At 42.3% G+C, this 17,878-nt stretch overlaps 2 protein-coding genes across 2 annotated transcripts; one reads left to right on the top strand and one right to left on the bottom strand.

Annotated features, from left to right (window-relative positions):
• The first annotated feature begins 1,506 nt into the window (after window positions 1–1,506).
• On the top strand, window positions 1,507–8,459 carry tex261 (testis expressed 261). The gene is given in 8 exon segments (XM_030076672.1): window positions 1,507–1,694; window positions 4,099–4,178; window positions 4,990–5,143; window positions 5,781–5,848; window positions 5,998–6,066; window positions 6,068–6,101; window positions 6,824–6,829; window positions 6,832–8,459. Coding segments are annotated over 8 exon segments (588 nt in total). The 5' UTR covers window positions 1,507–1,624; the 3' UTR covers window positions 6,939–8,459.
• Window positions 8,460–9,755: 1,296 nt separating this feature from the next.
• Window positions 9,756–13,573, bottom strand: ankrd53 (ankyrin repeat domain 53). Its single transcript, XM_030075722.1, is given in 8 exon segments — window positions 9,756–10,337; window positions 10,634–10,754; window positions 11,256–11,308; window positions 11,311–11,416; window positions 11,585–11,748; window positions 11,751–11,776; window positions 13,098–13,222; window positions 13,566–13,573. Coding segments are annotated over 8 exon segments (1,155 nt in total). The 3' UTR covers window positions 9,756–9,785.
• Window positions 13,574–17,878: the final 4,305 nt, after the last annotated feature.

Raw genomic sequence — 17,878 nt, 5'->3', positions numbered from 1 at the left:
AATGATTGCTAATATACAGTCACCTACTTTTACTGTAGTAACATTTTGAATGCAGGACTTTTACCTTGGTATTGCTGCTTTTATTTGCTGTAAAAAATTACTCCCTGACCCTAACCTGTGATAATGCATCAGGTTTTACGAGCTTATCATATGTTTTGTGTGTAAAACATTTTCTGGGGTAAAGTAACTCTGCCGCAGAGAAATGCAGTGGTGTAAAAAGTAAAGTAGGCCTTTTTTCCCTCTGAACCTGGGTGCAGTAAATGTAAAGTCTCGCTAAATGATAATGTTCTACTTAAAGTGTCAGTAGCTGAGAATTACACTTCAGCACTGTTGATAGTAGGGCTGAACGATATATTATTATCATATTGTTATCTAGATATGAACATGTGAGATATTGATATCTTAAAGGGCAACAATATGGATGATATCAAATTCAGAGTTAGTGTTAGTCTAAGACAGTGATTGGCCTGTTCTGATCAATGAAATACTTTGTGAAGTGACTGCATTTTCTGTATCCAGTTGATATCAATTTCCATTTTTGAGTTTTTTTTTCTCATAAATTCGTAGTTTTTTCCTCATCAATTTACCAGTTTAATCTCTGGGAATATCTGAGTTTTTGCTTCATGTGTTTTTCCAACTTTAATCTAGGATATTCTGAGTTTTTTTTTTTTTCTCAGAATATTAACCCTCTTCATCCGGCTCTGTAAATCTTTCCCCTACAATTGGAGCCATTGTAGGGGAAAAAAGGATGTGTGTGTGTATCTGTGTGTGTACAAGAACAAACAAGAAGAAAACTTGCAAATTTATGAGAAAAACTATTTTAAAAAAATCTTAGACTACAAAGTCACAAATTTACAAGAAAAATAGTTTTTCTTTTATTTTCTTTTTTGTCAGGAGCCGCTTGGCTTCACTTTGTGAGGTTGGATCAGCCGACACCTGCAGTTTGATGACCTCATATCAAATTCTAATTTTTAATCTGATTTAGAAACAAGGAAATCCTGCTGATTTCAGCCCAGAATCACAATATTATCATCAGCACCTGGACTTGGAAGAGACATTGCTGTGACTTGGGCTTAAGAAACCAATAGAAAACAAGACACTAATTTTTGATTTTATAATCTCAGAATTTTCTTTTTTTCTTTTCTTTTCTTTTCTTTCTTTTTTTGTAAATTTCTCAGAGAATACCCAAGTTTTTTCTTATAAATTTATCAAATTCTGGGTTTTTGACCATTAATCCGACCCCCCAGCGACACATGCACGCACACACACACACACACACACACACACACACACACACACACACACACACACACACACACACACACACACACACACAGTGGCCCTTACACACCGCCCTACAGTGTTGTCTTACGTCTTGAGCTGACTGGACTCTCCTCTGCAAACAGCGCTGCAGTTCTCCTCCGACCAGAGGGGGCGTTCTAACAAAACCGGCCGCGGCCTCCTTGAGACGGAGGCTCTTGTCCTGCTCTCCTCAGCGTCTGGAGGAGGAAAAAAAAAAAAAAACACGGGGAGGAACTTTGACCATTAGCTCCTTGTTAGCAGCTAATAGTCCTTTTATATTTAATATTTTCATATTCATGTGTGTTGTTTCACATGCAGAGAGATGTGGTTTATTTATCTCCTGAGCTGGCTGTCGCTGGTCATCCAGATATCCTTCGTCACCTTAGCAATCGGTAAGTTACGCACTGAAGAGTCCCTGCAGGTGTTGGCTAACATTAGCTTGGTAATGCTAACGGAGCCGGTCCAGCTGCTGATCCTGCATCACTTAATAACGTTAAACCAGCATTTTACAACTTGGCATTGGTATAAAAATGCACTAATACGGGATAATCCTGTATGTTGTAAGAGTCAGTACGCTACGAGTGCTTAAAGTAGTAAAAAGAAGACGCTTAGCTAGCTAGCTTGCTTGCTAATACGCCATTGATGTGACTAGATAGCAACAGCGGTTAACATATTTACGGCGTTGGAGAAATGAATTTTACTCCTAACTCTTGACTGCAATAAACATGTTTTTCCCCACACACATTTCTAGAGTGTATACGCTCAATATAAAGCGGAATACACAGTTAAAATGTTGGCTTTTCCGTCGAGACCTCACAGCTAGCCATGCTAACGTTTGAGTAACGTACGCTAAATCACGTTCGCTGGACAAATTGCTTGTAAAGATAATTTTTTATTTCTCTTCGCGCTCATTCTCGCTTATCAGCAATATGATACAGCTTTGATGAGTTACTAATTAATGCAAAAGTGAGTGGTTTGATCAGCACAGGCGGTAAAGCAGGATGAGGAGGTGTTTCTTGACAGGTGAGGTTGCATTTTTACGCATTTTTATTTGCGTACGTAAGATCACAGTGTAGTTCCCAGGCTCGTTGGCTAACATGCACCACCCGGTCTGAGACGTGCAGTGTCAGTCTTGCACGTTGTCAGGTACCTGGCCACGTAGCCCGCCCGAGCGCACAGGTGTGGCAGCTGGCAGGTGCAGACACCCGGATACGTGTGACTCCTCCAGCCAGAGTCCATGCCACATGAGCCAGAGCTAAGTCCCTGCTCTGGCTCATGTGGCATGTGTTTACTGTTGATGCACATGGTGTGTTTTGTAGGCGATCCACGTGTCCCTTCGCTTATGGTGCATTTTATTCATGGGTAATAAATGTTGTGAAGAACAGTTTTGATTTTTGGAGTGATGCTGCCTGTTTGACACTGTCAGCACATGTTGAGCAGAAAGGTCAAACCCTGTCAGGAGTGGGAAAATGTGCTGATACCCTGCCTCTTTCTTGGTATGTCCATACATGATCGCATACTACAAGGGGTGGGAATCACCAGAGGTCCATGATGCAATATTATCATCATACTGATGTCATGATGTGGTAGTATTGTGATTTATTACCTTTTTTTCTACTGCAGATTATGTCCCCAAGGGAAAATTTTGACAGCCTCCGTTTTATCGAATAAGATAAAGTTTCCATTCTGTTCATCCCAGACAGACTCATTAAGTCTGTCATAAAAAGGTGTCATAAATGTTTCATCAATACCTGGCGTTGGTGTACCGACAACATATATCCACACAAAATATCGCAATAGTATGCTGTATGGATTTTTTTTTCTCCACCTCTACATGCTGTTTGGTAAAGTCTGTCCTTGTAATGCTGCCTTTTGTATCAGCAAAGAAAAATACCCTTCAGGATTTGACTCCGGGCCTTTTCCTGCTTTGGGTCAGCTGCTGAATTCGGCACGCATTTGATCCGCCAAGCAGCACTAATTTCAATAAACTGTCATGATTTCTTTTTAACTGTTCTTCAGTGTGGCAAGCTGTCCAGTGCTGAGAGGAGGAACAAAGTTTAGGGCGACTGTGTGCCTGCTTGGTGCCTGTCATTATGTGTTACAGGGTCTATTACTGCCAGCAGTCGAGCATGGGGTTCAAAAGTGCAAGGCAGTACACCCCCCCCGCCCTGCCCCTGCCCCTGCCCCCTCTTTTCCCCTCTCTCTGTTTCTTTTTCTGTCTACTCTGTCTTTTTCGAAAGTGCAGATTGCCTTTGCGTGATGAAGCAGACTCTCCCATGAGCCTCTGCACTGCGAGCCGTCACCTTCCTCTGCCCCTTGCGTACATGTTTTGACTAGTTTGACCCTGCTGACCAAAGCAGCTTCCTCTCTTGGGCATATTTAGGGACACCTTCCACATGGGTTTGGCAACTGCGGGTCTCATCTGTGTTGTGTGTTTTTTGTATTTCCTCATGTGATTGAACTGATGTCATACGGCCTGTGGTGTGTTAATAGGCTGTGGACAACCAAATCCAGGTAGTAAGAAGGGCTTTTTCATTCTCAAACCACTACAGCTCGTGGACTGTAAAATTTATCTGCCCCTCTCTTGAATTAACTACGTAAAATAATTTTGAGCCTTCAAATTGTAGTTGGTGTCAAGCAGAGTAGATACATTTATCAGCCATGGTGAACAATTTTCAGCATTTGTCTGGTGGCTTGTGTTAATTTCCAGCCCCGATTAGAAAGCATCCTGGTTCTTTGCTTTACTGCTGTTTCTGTTATTTGTTTGTTGATGAGCTTCTGTTTGTGTTCACCCAGCTGCTGGCCTGTACTACCTGGCAGAACTAATAGAAGAATACACAGTCGCCACCAGTCGAATAATAAAATACATGATACTGGTGAGTAAGAGGATGGAGAAGAACATTATTTTCCTGTTGTACTTCCTTAGGTAATTATAACAACTATTTAGTTGTGCAGTAACAACCTAGTCTCCTAAGCTGTGTTCAGAACAAGACAAGAACTATTCAAATAAGATGCTCAATAAAAAGAAAATATAACATTAGAAATAAACTGACAAATGTTGCTCAGTGGATTAGGAATTGTATTGGGACAAGAACAGGCAAGTCACCAGATTGGTGTAGGGATGGACCAGTTCATTGGGGTAGCTGTGAAAAGCAATATTAATGTAAATCCAGTATTATTATATTGCCTTATTAATGTAAGTCCAGTATTATTATATTTGCTCACTGTGAAATAGGAACTTTTGTGACCTTTTTGTAGGAGTGTGTCACCTAATGCAACTATAATATTTAGCAACAGAGGAAAAGTAATATGGTTTATTGTTTAAAAAAACAAAAACAAAGTACAGTCCAGTCTTAAAAGTTGTTTTGCACCTGCATTTGTACTACAATTCTTATAAAAATGAGTATTGTTATTGGCTGTAACTTGTGGGAATGTTTTGGATATTGGCATCGGCCTAAAAAAAAAAAAATAAAATTCAGTTAATCTAAGAATCTCATAATCTGTGTCCCTACTTCTCAACAACTGAGAATAACAGTATAGATGCTATAACGGTTTGAGCGTCAGTATTCAGTTGTGCTGTTGTGTGTTAATAGACTAGTTTGCGGTGCCTAAGCTGTAGAATCACCCTGGGTGTGTGTGTGTGTGTGTGTGTGTGTGTGTGTGTGTGTTGTGTGTGAATGTGTCCAGTTCTCGACAGGTGTGCTGGCAGGTCTGTACCTCTTTGAGGGCTTCCCAGTGTTGATGGTGGGAGTTGGCCTCTTCACCAACCTGGTGTACTTCGGCCTCCTGCAGACCTTCCCTTACATCCTGCTGAGCTCACCCAACTTCATCCTCTCCTGTGGTAAGCGCCACGGACACCTCAGCTTTTGTTCTAACCCACAAAACTTTATTTTAAATTCTAGCGGAGAACCAAGGGTTTCCAAAGATACCAAACATGTCCCTGCTGGATGTGCAGGGAAATCTGTATAAAACGATGCACAAGACATCCAGTTATTTTCTATTTTGATGTAATGCTGCAGCCATAAAACAGTGTCATGTTGGGTTTGAATCTTTCACTCAATTTAAGCTTGATTTAGCTTCTATAATTCATTGCAGCCAGCAGATGGAGAATATGTACATGACATTCTTGTACAAAATGGAAAATCTAAAATAAAAACAGTCAAAAAAATCTAACTTTGAAGCCACTTAAGGAGAAATTCACAGGGAAATCAGAGTTCAGGAGGTTAAAAAACAGCATATCCGTGACTCCAGTCAGCATCGGTATTTAAAAATAGCCACTGGAGCTTAAAGGAAAGATGCTTTTTCTCACATTTTCTCTTCAGTCAGTTGGAATAACCTTGTGTGGAATGTAGACTAATTTCACAAAGTTGTTTCATTCCTTGTTTATGTGCTATTCACATGTAGTTTAAATAGTGATTTTCCTTCCCTGTGTTCTTCTCTCCACCACTGTTTCTCCTCCCTGGCTCTCTGCTCTGTAGTGTGGTGGTTGGTGAATCACTACATGGCCTTCCAGTACTTTGCAGAAGAGTACTATCCTTTCTCTGAGGTAAGCTCCATCTCGTATTATGGTATTACGTACGGCCCGGAATTAGAGCAGTCAGTCACATAATGATTTTCTGTGAAATGAGAGAAGACAGATTTTCTACCGAAGCCGACTCTTCAGTTCTGCTCTTTTGTTCCCCTGCCTTCTCGAAGGTGCTGGCGTACTTCACCATCTGCCTGTGGGTGATCCCCTTCTCCTTCTTTGTGTCACTCTCAGCGGGAGGAGAATGTGCTTCCGTCCACGATGCAGCAAGGAGGTGAGCTTCTTTAACTTCGAGCACTGCTGGCAATTTAACTTCTGAAGGTTCAATATTTATTCAGCTCCCATGATGCCTGCCAGTGGTTTACTACACTGGAAGTCTACTGATGTGCAAGTTATCATGGACAATATAGCAGCATTCTTCCAAAAATGTCTATAAATTTCAACTTAATTTCGTTCCATAATTGACGCACAAAACTCAAATCATGTGGCAGGAATAGAGCAAGGCCTTGTTGCATGCCTGGTTATGAGTGAGGAGACACACAGGAATTTATATCTAATCTGTGTGCGTTGTGTGTGTGGTGTGTGTATCGAGATATTTAGTATTGACTCTGATATAATTCATTTTATCTGATAACATACTTGGCCAGATCGCCATCCCTGGTTTAGCATAATCCCCAAATGTGTTATCTCACGCTACCTCAGTTTGCTGGTTTTTTTATGTTTTACCCCGGTTAAATGATTGCATGCTCCTCTGAAAACATGGCTTTTTTTTTTGTAGAGTTAAAAAAACTGCCCATTTGCACATGCAGTCTTTCAGCAACAGAGGACAGAGTGATGCTGCAGTCACACAGGTCCATGACTTAAATGCTTTTATCGCTACAATAAGACTGAGAGGGCAGACCTGTGTGTGGATATACAACAGCTGGGTGTTGTTTATGTAGTAACTCTGTGATGGATAATGAACACCCGGCATCATCATCCCTCCCTTTATTTCAGATGACGTGGGTCTAATACTTCACCAAAGGGCAAGAGGGGGAAGAGGTCCGGGATCCTCCTCGTGTTCTCTTTCCTCAAGGAGGCAGTGCTGCCTAGCCGACAGAAAATGTACTGAGGAGGGAGCGGAGCCGGACTTGGGGTGCAGCCTGGGGGGGGGGGGGCAGCGGCGAGCGGGGAAGCCAGGAAGGACTGTGGAATTCATTTGTGGACGGAACTAAAGCAACGAGGGGGGACGAGGAGCACACGGAGGGGACGGACCAATGATCAGCGCTTCCTGCTGCTGGATGAGCCGACGAGTTTACACAGGACACGTTTGTCTGCCTCTGTCTGTCTCTCTGTATAAACTGCCAACACTGACAACATCGACTAGAGACCGTTCTAGGGTCTTGTCTGTAGCGCAAAAGCTTTTTCTTATCGCCAGCATTGGTGGGACTCCTCTGTTTTATAAGCTTTGGTATTAAAAGCGTGCGTGTGCAAGATCTGAAAGTAACAAGAAAAAAAAAAAGAATCGTTAGAATCGTAAGGGTCATCCTTCAGCACTTGCCCTCTCTTTTTTTTTTTTTTTTTTTTTTTTGTTTAAGACATCTGCTCTTGTGTCTGTATTTAATGTTGCACACAGTACCTGACTCTGTACACAACCTAGCATTGTAAACAGATAGGGGGACACATATACATGAAAAATGCAGATTAATTAATGTCAGTGGATAAAAATCGCTCTTGGTAATCTGTTTTTCTGTTTACCAGCCTTTGGCGGGTATTGATTTTGAACAGTGTGTCTTTTTCTTCAGATGGGGGAAATGGATTGGACTTAGATGAGTGGCCTAAGTGAGACAGAATAAAAGTATTTTCTGGTTGATTCCTAAAGTCCGGGAGGTGATCCTAGAAAGGACATTGGTAAATTGTGGCTCAGCCTGCCACTTGAGAAGAAAATTGTCCAGGCTGATTTTTTTTTTTCCTCCAATTTCAAACATCAATTTGGCTGGTAAAATGTGTATAAGTGGCAGTAACAGCTGGAGGAGAAGCCTAGAAATGCCTCTGTGGTGCTACCTCAAGCGAGCCAGGCAGATTCTGTTGTGCAGATAATATTGGGAAGCAGCTTCCGATCTATGAGGCTAGATGTGACATGAACGTCATGGCCTAAGTTCCCCACGCATCACCTCACAACTGTGAAATGGCTTAATGCAGACACTTGGGACGGAGTAAGTTATAAATAGAAGCACACCTCTAAACTGAATGGGCTAGGAAAGGATCTCCCTGCCTCTGGATCATTTCCTTTTATGTGGCCGTTAAGGATTTATGTGAGAATTTGTTCTCTCTGCCATTTCCGTGTTCATTAATCATCATCGCCATAGTTTTGCAACCCGCTCATCTTTCCTGGACTGTTTTTAATAAGTCTGAATAATAAAGAAGTGATTTTTGTACATTGAAAACCTATGAAGACAGAAACCTGTGCAATGACTCGTATAATTGTGGGTGTTGGGAGACAAAAGCTGCTGAAGTGGTTTGAGGAAAAAAAATACTAAAGAGGCAATTACATGGAGTCTGAAATTCTTTTACTGATTAACTGAGTGGAATTCACTGTTGGCTGGTATGCACACAGATGTATAATACGATAATAAAAGAGTTTTTGTTGAAATACTGGCTTAAATGATTTTTTCCCCAATTGGTGGACCAGGGAACAAAGACAAAGGCAAATAAATGGCATTTTCAATTCAAATTCAGTCTTGCAGACTGGCCCAGTCAAGGTTAAAATTAATTTGCATGAAACTGGATATGGCGACCTGTTGACACACCCCCAGTTCCCATTAATATCAAGTGTGTGTGTGCCAGGTTTCATCTTTGTTTAATGCTGTCCCCATATCCCATGTGGCTCGGTCAACAGAGGGTGCATCAGGTTGAGGCTAGTGTGCACTTCACCCCCCACTGGGGTGTGAAGTGCTTCATGAAGTAAAAGAGGAAGACAAAAACCGCGAGTCCTCAACACACACACACACACACACATGCCTACGGCTGACAGGCCACAGCTCGCAGACAGTCATACATGCACACACCCATGCTGTTGACAAGCTCTCACACTGGATACTGAGTCCAGTTCCCTTGTTGGGATCAATGAAAGTGCAGGGCTCCATCGTGACAGGTGACCCAGTTCACTGAGGTTTTCTCCACCTTTCCATCACCCTTCTGTTTACCCCCCTTTTTGGATGGCAGTCGCAGCATCTGGATGTGCGGCGTTTTTATTTTTTTGGCACTTTTGTGGTTGTACGTGCGTCTCAGATACTTCCCAGGTAGAGGTAAATGCCATCACTCTGCTTTTATGGCCATCCCACTGCTCCTGCTGATCGCACACTACGCACTACCAAACACTGTTACCATGGCACCCATCAAGAGAAAATGTGAAATTACGCATCAGCATTGTAATGTAATTTTACTGTTATGTGAAATTGGAATAAGCGTAGTCCAAATGTGTAAAAAGTAATACTATTAATATAATATTAATACTATTAGTAACTGCCCAAAACCACAACTGCATTAAATAAATGTTGCAATAAGGATCTAATGATTTAATACAACAAATAAATGTAACATTTGAATATATGTATTTCTCCTAAAATATAATAGTGTTAATCATAGTTCTATGTTATGTTTTGAATGATTTCATATAGAAGAAGTAAGGAGAAATATTGACTGTAGAGGCTGACCTTTACGTTCATGAGTGTTCCACTTTCCACCTGTAAGCAAAGCTTGTTTCACCCGTTTAAAACACTTGATATGGAAATGAGAGCACTCGATCTTGGCTTAATGAAATGCTGAAATCACTAATTTGCCTGTCACTAAGCAGCAATAATCTTTAATTATGTATGCCTGCACCCACTATCAACTCTTTTCAGATCCGGTGAAAGCTCCAGCAGTGCACTGAGGGACTCGGGGGTTTGATTTGGCACCAAAGGGCAGCAGTCCACCCTCAGTAGTGTCCGGGCTCCAGGACCTCGGCCAGGTGCATGGCCACCTCTGTCCAGGGGGAGGCACTCTGCCCCTGGGGGCGTCCGAGGTGCGGCAGCTGCAGGATGTCCTGTGGCTGGAATTGCCAAGGGGAGGCGATCCTGGAAGGAAAGGCTAGGGGAAACAGCAGCCTCTTAAGGATGTCCAGCGGCAGGTCGGGGGCGGCCCGGGGCGTGCTGTCCCACTTGGTGCAGTACTGAGGTGCCCCGCTGCTGCTACTCCACAGGGTGATGACGTCCCTCAGGTCTGGATCTGTTTGGGGTTTCTCTAGCTGGAGCCTGGGGACTGAGGCTGCAGGAGACTTAGCGGGACAGGTGGAGAGATTCATGTCCTCCGGAGGGCCTCCTGGCTGCGGTTTATTTGGGCCCTTTACATGTTTGAGACCGGAGCCGTCCTGCCCTGATAAGAGGCACTGGGTGTGGTACTGGCTCAGCAGGACTTTAGGGGAGAACTCCTTCAGGACGGGCAGACCTTTCTTGTTTGCCCACTCTGCCATCTGCTCCCCTGTGAGCGGCTGAAAGCAGACATGGACAGAGTGGAGGGAGGATACTCAGTTTGCATGTGGAGCATTTATACTGTATGTTGTTTTAGATATCACCAAAAACCCTCTGCACAATGTCATTATATTGTGAGACAGCTAAAATTAAAAAAAAACAAACAAAAAAAAAAAACATAAATAAGGTCATAATCTATCAGTGTGCCCAATGATAGCCTTGATAACCTTTAGACTCTATGTGAGTGTGATGTCCTTTTTTGCCATTGATCCTCCACCTAAATCACTATTTTTTCAAAGTGCAACAACTAACAAACCTTGTTTTTCTGGTGTGATTCAGTTTGGCCATTTCCACAAGGTCCTGATCGAGCATCTGGACTTGCTTCCTCTCCCCATTTCTTTCTTCTTTTCTGCTGCCACATGCAGTTCTTCAGATACCTCAGACACACACATAAAGAAAATGTTAAATGAGAAAAACTGTTTTGTTGTATACACGAGCATCACAGTGCACATTTCTCTACCGTCTCTTCCACAAACCTACATGCTATATAACATCTACTGCACCAGTGACTAACACACTTGTATGTGTTAAAGAATAATTCACCCCAAAATTAAATCTTCTATTTACCCACCTGAGTGTAAGTTGAAACTGAACAGAAATGTGTAAGAACATCAAATACACCACTGCGTTTCTACTTCCATTTCCACTTTATCCTAAAGCATCTTTTCAGCTCCAAAAATACATAAAAGCAACATCAGATTTCAACAAACAGCTTGTGTTTTGTAGCACTATGGGTCCAAATGTCTAATATTTATCTATACATTGCATAAATATAAAAGTTAAGAACTAGTACAAGCTGTTAGGCTAACTGTGGTTCCACAAACTTAACTGGATTTTGATTTCAGGGTCTGACTGTTCCCTCCAGCTCTTACTAGCACTTCCTGTGGCAGTAGATGCGTGCCAGGTCCAGAGCGGTGGTCCCATGCCCGTCCCCGTGCCAGCACGTCCGCCCCCGGCCCTGCACCAGCACCTCTCAACGCAGTCCAGCAGGCCCTCGGAGGCGGCCAGGTGCAGCGGCGTCTGCCCTGCGTCTGTGGGGCTTCGTTGTGAAAACACGACAAAAGCGTAGCCCCATCATTTCTCCACCTTCCCAGCTTCATCATCATATCATCGTTACTCATAACAGCAGCAGCTTTAAACTTATGTAATCATGATCTCACTACTGCACTGTGTAATATATGATAATAAAAAACAAATGAGACCCTACACATTGATGTCCGCCCCGTGCTCCAGCAGGTATCTGAGGCAGGCGGAGGAGTTGGGTGCACTCTGGGAGGAGAGGACCACGTGGACGGGCCGGCGACCGTGGGGGCCGCTGCTGTTGATCTCCACCAGCCTGCGCTCCACTAGCAGCTCCACACAGGGCCAGCTGGGCCGTGGAGGCAAGCCACGTGGAGCGCTTGTCAGACCCTGGAGGGCCAACACACACACAAACAGGAAGCTCAACCAATATCGCTTTCCTCTTGTGAATTCAGAACTGCTGTCCCACGGAGCCACTTCAGAAAATAACAGAATACAGCCAAACATAAACTGGTCAGTTATATTGATTTATGTTTTTCACCCAGGGAGGATAAATATCTTATTGTTCATATGGAAAGGCCCAGTCATCAAACAGCCCCTCTCTCCAGATGGAAAAGCTAATACAGTCATTCCTTCACTTTACCGATTTTTTTTTTTGTCTCATTCTACTACATTATCCTGCTTTTATTTAATTTATTTTTTTTGCCAGTGATCTAAAAAGCACACAAACCCCTCACTAAAGAAAAAAGTAGCAAAGTCCTACATTCAAATATTAGTTAAGCAAAATTCTAATAGTTGCCGCAGTAAACTATATTTAGGCATCAAATGTAAAAGTAGTCATTATGAAGTGTTAAATTATTGATGCATTAAGTTGTAAGAGGTATTTTAAAGCTGCAGTTCTAACTGCTTCATGTACTGTTGTACTTGTTTAGTCCAAAAATATGTTACATTTGATGTTTTTCATGTAAACACTAGACACAAAACACAACACAAACACAAAACACTAGTAACTTATAGTGTCAGATAAATGTACTGGAGTAAAAAGTATCTCTCCCTCTGAGATGTTGCACAGTTAAAGTATGAGGTCTCACATAATGGAAATACTTAAGTAAAAAGTAACAACACAGAGAGAATATTAAAAGATGAATGGCACCTGAGGCCCACATAAAAGTGCAAAGGTTAAAAACGTAGTACATATAAAGAACGCAGTACATAAAAATAATGCATAGGAAAAACACTGCATGAGATACACATTAAAAATACATAATAAATATATAAATGCAAGTGCATATAGATTACACTAACGCCTGTCTAGCACTTCAAAAATATAGGCCAACTTGTGAATGTTACTTCTCACCCTGAACTGTGACTGTGTCTTTATATGCTGGCATGCTGTAGTTGTGTCACATTACAGTCATTTTAAAAACTATATTTAATTAATGCAATTCATCTTTCAAGGCAACTGGGCATCTGTATTATTCGCCTGGCCGCTGTTTAGTCCCATAATGTTATTTAAGCCTTCGCTGGTTTACATCCTGCTGCAGAACAAACGCCTATAGAAATGAACTGGAACCACAGGGTCTATGGTTCAAATAGTGTCAGATCTATGGAAGTGGGGGGTGAAATTAGGAGGATAAGATGGGAAGTCTCTCTATGGGATGTTAACATATTATAATCCATCACCCATACCTGTCAGGTACCCACCTCTCTGTCCAGGTGCGGGTGTGAGCCGGCCTGGAGCCTGAGGCCGAGCTGCTGCGGGTCCCCAGCGGCGGCCGCCAGGAACCTGGAGCCGCCGGCCGGAGCAGCTGTTCGGGAAACTTTACTGGAAAATAAAAGGACAGACAAAGTACAGAGGATGAGCTATACAGTGTCAAAAGTTACCCCTAAAGATGGCCAAACACTGGACATAACAGACAGGTCTTCAGCACTAAATTATAAAACACAGGCAGGTTAATTTAATCTGTTTTGGATCCATTTTGTAGCTCTGGCTGCAAGCGTCAAAGTATTGCACACTTAACTTACAGTAAGCGATGTGTTTACTAGTTATACATACGTGCGTTCAAATATTCACGAATAAATATTGCATTAATATCCCCGTAATGACGCACAGCAATTATCTGGGTAGAAAAAAATATACATAGTTTAAAAGTTAAATTATGACTTACTTTGCCATTCCTACTTGTCCCTTTTCCGGATTTGTTGATGAGTTCCGTGGTTACCAGGGAAACGTGGTCACCAGGTAACCAGCTGCAGCACACACACATAGCGCGTCTGGTGATCATCTAATTTTATGTGTGTGTCCCTATAAAATAAATATAATCCTTAAATTAACTTGGAGATATATGGAAGAAAACCCTGTAAAGTTTATTCCAGCATTATATTTATGGATAGATTTGATTTTCTGTCACTGTTCAATCCAACATATTCAGATAGCCTAATTATAGATTTACAGCAGTTTATTTTTCTTTTTTTCTTTGGGAAGAGAATAAAGACACTAAAGAGGTAAGATAGCCATGCATGACATTGCAATGTTATTATTATTATTATTTTTTATTTATTTTTTTTTTAAAGAATAGCATTATAGAGTACATGCTTGAGTTTAAGGTGCCTTTTGGTGCTGATCGAGGCCTCACTGCTGGTGCTCAGCTAAAAAAAAAAAAAAAAAAAAAAAAAAAAAAAAAGTCAGAATGAGGAACAAAAGCCTGAAAACCTGCAAGAGGTGGCACGACAGCCAGCGAGCACGTGTTGTTTTTCCAGCAGGCACAAAAAAAAACCCTTCATGTGCAGGCCTTTCACTTCTTGAATAAAACTGGGGGGGGACACTTCCTGTTCAAGCATATCCAATAGCATATGCACCAATGAGAGTCACTCTAATAGCTTTCGACAGATCCTGGCAGATGAACGGCTCCGGGCGTGACAGAAATGGATACTTCCACTCTGTCATATTGCGCCCGCAGCTCTTCCCCCATAAATCCCTGGTGTGTTTTGTATTGACAGTGCATTAGGCCCGGCTGCTCACACTTGGCCTGACTGAAGCAGATCAATCCCTGCTGGATTGTCGAAGCCTCCGAGGGTGCATGCACTTGGTCGGCTGCACCCCCCGGTCCTGCTGATGTCAATCGGAACAGTTATATTCTCTATGTCTGTGCGGGACGGAGGGATCAATCCGCCGGTGAGCTTCTCAGATCACAGCTATCGACTGCTTGACCCCTGAGTGAATCAGGTGTGACGGGGCTGCACTTACACAAGAGTAGAACAAAGCAGACATTTAGAAATGAAAAATTTTGCTCAATGCTACTTTTTTTCTTGCAAAATATGCTATGCCTTTCTGTTTCTTTCCTTGGTGGTATGCAGCATGTGATGAGTTTTCACATGAGATGATATGTGAGTGAGAACATCCTATCATTTGACCTGACAAAGATCTACACAGGATAGGAACGTTGTCTTTTTTCCCTAACAAAAAGGTGCATTTTTGATGAGTAGCAGCTCCATTGCTTTGGAAAAAACATGTCTCCTGGTGCAGATACTGTAGCACAGGCTGTTAATGTTGTGCTTTCGACTATTACTGACTTGATGAGAGGTTCAGATTCACCCACATCTGCTGAGTTCTTGGTGATTTCCTCCCCCCTCGCTCGCTCTCGTGCCCTGCTTTTAAAATGTAGGTCCAGTGGAGGGTCAAGGACAGTCCGGGCACCCCTGGCCTCCTGCTCCAAGCTCTAACCCCCTTGAGCCTTTGCCTTTATCGCAACATAGCCATGCTACTATTTCAGCAAATCGTGAGTAATATGTGTGTGTGTGTGTGTGAGAGAGAGAGAGAGAGAGAGAGAGGGTGACAGCCCCGTCGTGGCCCCAGTGGCTCCCTGACCTTGGTCACATGTCATGGGGGTTACATGGGGCCTTCAGTGTAGAGCTCTTTCATGTTTGACTTTCAGCACAAGTCCCAGGACACAGGCCTCCACCATGACCTCCTTCCTCTAACTGTTTTGTGTGTTTGTGTGTGTATTGCCGAATCCAGACCACCTGAGTGGGCACACACTTCTGACACTTCTTTCTGAGTCCCACATTCTTGATATAGCTCTCCATTCTTTGACTGTCCCGGGCTGAACCCGCGCAGCATGGCCGTGAGAGACAGGGGTGCGGGGCACGTCCTCTCTCGCTTTTGAAAGGCAAGGCAAGTTTATTTGTATGGCACATTTCAACAGCAGGGGAATTCAATGTGCTTTACACAAAACATAAAGCAACACGAGGCAGTAAACAGACATTTAAACACAATGAAATAGATTTAAATAGAATAAAGAAGCTAAAATGGCATAAGATAAATAAATAAAACAGGAGAGTAAAAGTTACAGTGCAGTGTCAGATATTAATCAAAAGCTTCGAATTGGATTTAATGAAAGGAGGCAGCAAACAGAAACAGCCTCAATTTAAAGGAACTGAGATTTGCAGCAGACCTGATCTTATCGATTTTTTTTTTTTAGAGTAAAGCTTTCGCTACAGAACTCGAGTCAACAGAAGATAAATGCATGAATACATTTTTGCAAGTCCTGCAGAGACAAACATCAAGTCTTAATTTTTGATGCATTCTCCAGGTGATAGTGGGCTGCCTTTGTGATTATCTTAATGTGAAAGTGCTATTTAGATCCCTCTCCACCGTTTGCACGCACTATTCACACATTTTATTTCATATGCCAGCAGAATGGAGAATGTATGTTAATGAGCTCGTGAAATTAACTTTTATTTTCTCGATTTTGTGTAGCATGTTGGGCGGGACACGGTGCAGGGAGGGATCATTCAGTGCAAACCAATAGGATCTCAGTTTGGGAGAGAAACAGTTTTCTTTGCAGGGACAGGTGGAGACAGGTAGGTGAGGTGAGAGGAGATCTGTGAAGGATTTAATGGCTGAAATTTTAATTCACACCCAAGATGACATTATTAAAATACTCTGTTTTACAGCAAGTAGTGGAAGTATTGTGAGATCATTTCATGAGGACTTAAAAAAAAAAAAAAAAAAAAAAAAAATCAACAAATAATATACAAATGATGTGGCAAAGACAGTTTTTCTTTGTTTTATTTAAATGTTTTATTGGTATGATGCATGAATATGTATGTTGCATTAGAGAGCTGTGACATGATTATATTTTAAGTCATTATTCTTGCAATGTAGTGCGTTGAATTTTTATTATGGACCCAGAGAAAAGTAGCTATTGCATTAGATACTAAGAAGCCTATAATAAATCTGGAATGAAGTGAAGTCATGTAAAAATGCAGGAATTAAGTGTCGAATGCCACCCCCTTTTAAAACTGCGCCCCCTCACCTTTCAGATCATAGTTGCAGCGACCATGAGAGCAGCAGTGTGTGTGCGTGTGTGTGTGTGTGCCTGCACTGTGAGTTATTTCCAAGCTCTAACAGATAGCGATAACTCCACTCCTCTCAACTGCCCAATCCATTCAAAAAAATACAAGAAAAGGAGTGTGTATATGTGTGTGTGGCTGCATGCTGCGAGCATGCAAGCTGCATGCATTAGCTACAGCACATCCAGTTGGTGCAGAGCAGATTAGCAATGGGCTGATCAGAGCTGTCTAAACCTGCTTAGGGCGAGGATGAAAATGAGATCATGTCCCAGCAGCCTCACGCGCTCTCCCACTGGTCGGCTGCGTCATCCAATCACGTCCCATCTGCTCTTATTGGTGCTGCAATCCGGGCTTCTCCTTGGCCAGCTACATCTGACCAATTAGCTGCCATAGGCTCCGACGTGCAAGCGGATGTGTGGAGCGATGCAAATGGGCTTGGTCGTGCACTCTACGCACATCACACACACGTGTACACACATGCACACACACCACAAAAAAAATCTGCATCTTAACAAGTCATTTACCTCATATTCAGTCTTACAATGTTTTTCCTCAAAAAAGAGAAAAAAATATGCCAGTGGGATGAAATAATTCCACTGATTTCCAATGCAAACCAACTTACTTCCAGAATTGTCTTGAATTAAGAGTCATTTTCTTGACGCTAGTGGGCTGATCTGCCTTATTCTGCCTTGTTTCAGCATATTTGTACTTGTTCCAGGTAAATTCCTCATAGAAGTGAAACTGTATTGGAAACAAGTTGGATTATCTCATCCCACATTTGTTTTAAGAAAAGAAAAAGTGGTACGAGACTGAATAACTTGTTAAGATGGAGTTTTTTTCCCCTCCCTAAACTCTAAAATGCACAGTGGTCAGGCTCAAAATAAGACTGCTGTTCTTTGTCTCTGAAAAGATTTGTTTGCCCCATGACGGCGCCAAATTCAGAAAAAGAGAAAATATTTTACTATAAAGTGGCACAGTCGGTTTAAAGTGAAACCCCGGGTTCACAGGGTGGTCATCGCGCTGATGGAGAGAGTTCCAAGAGCAGAGAAAAAAGAAGTGAGGAGAGAAAAAGAGAGACAGCGCGAGAGAGAGAGAGAGAGAAAGAGAGAGAGAGAAAGAGAGAGAA

Source organism: Myripristis murdjan, chromosome 18 (assembly GCF_902150065.1).
Source record: "Myripristis murdjan chromosome 18, fMyrMur1.1, whole genome shotgun sequence".
Classification (NCBI taxonomy): Eukaryota; Metazoa; Chordata; class Actinopteri; order Holocentriformes; family Holocentridae; genus Myripristis; species Myripristis murdjan.
The sequence above is the reverse complement of the archived record's forward strand: the minus strand, read 5'-3'. Positions and strand labels throughout refer to the sequence as shown.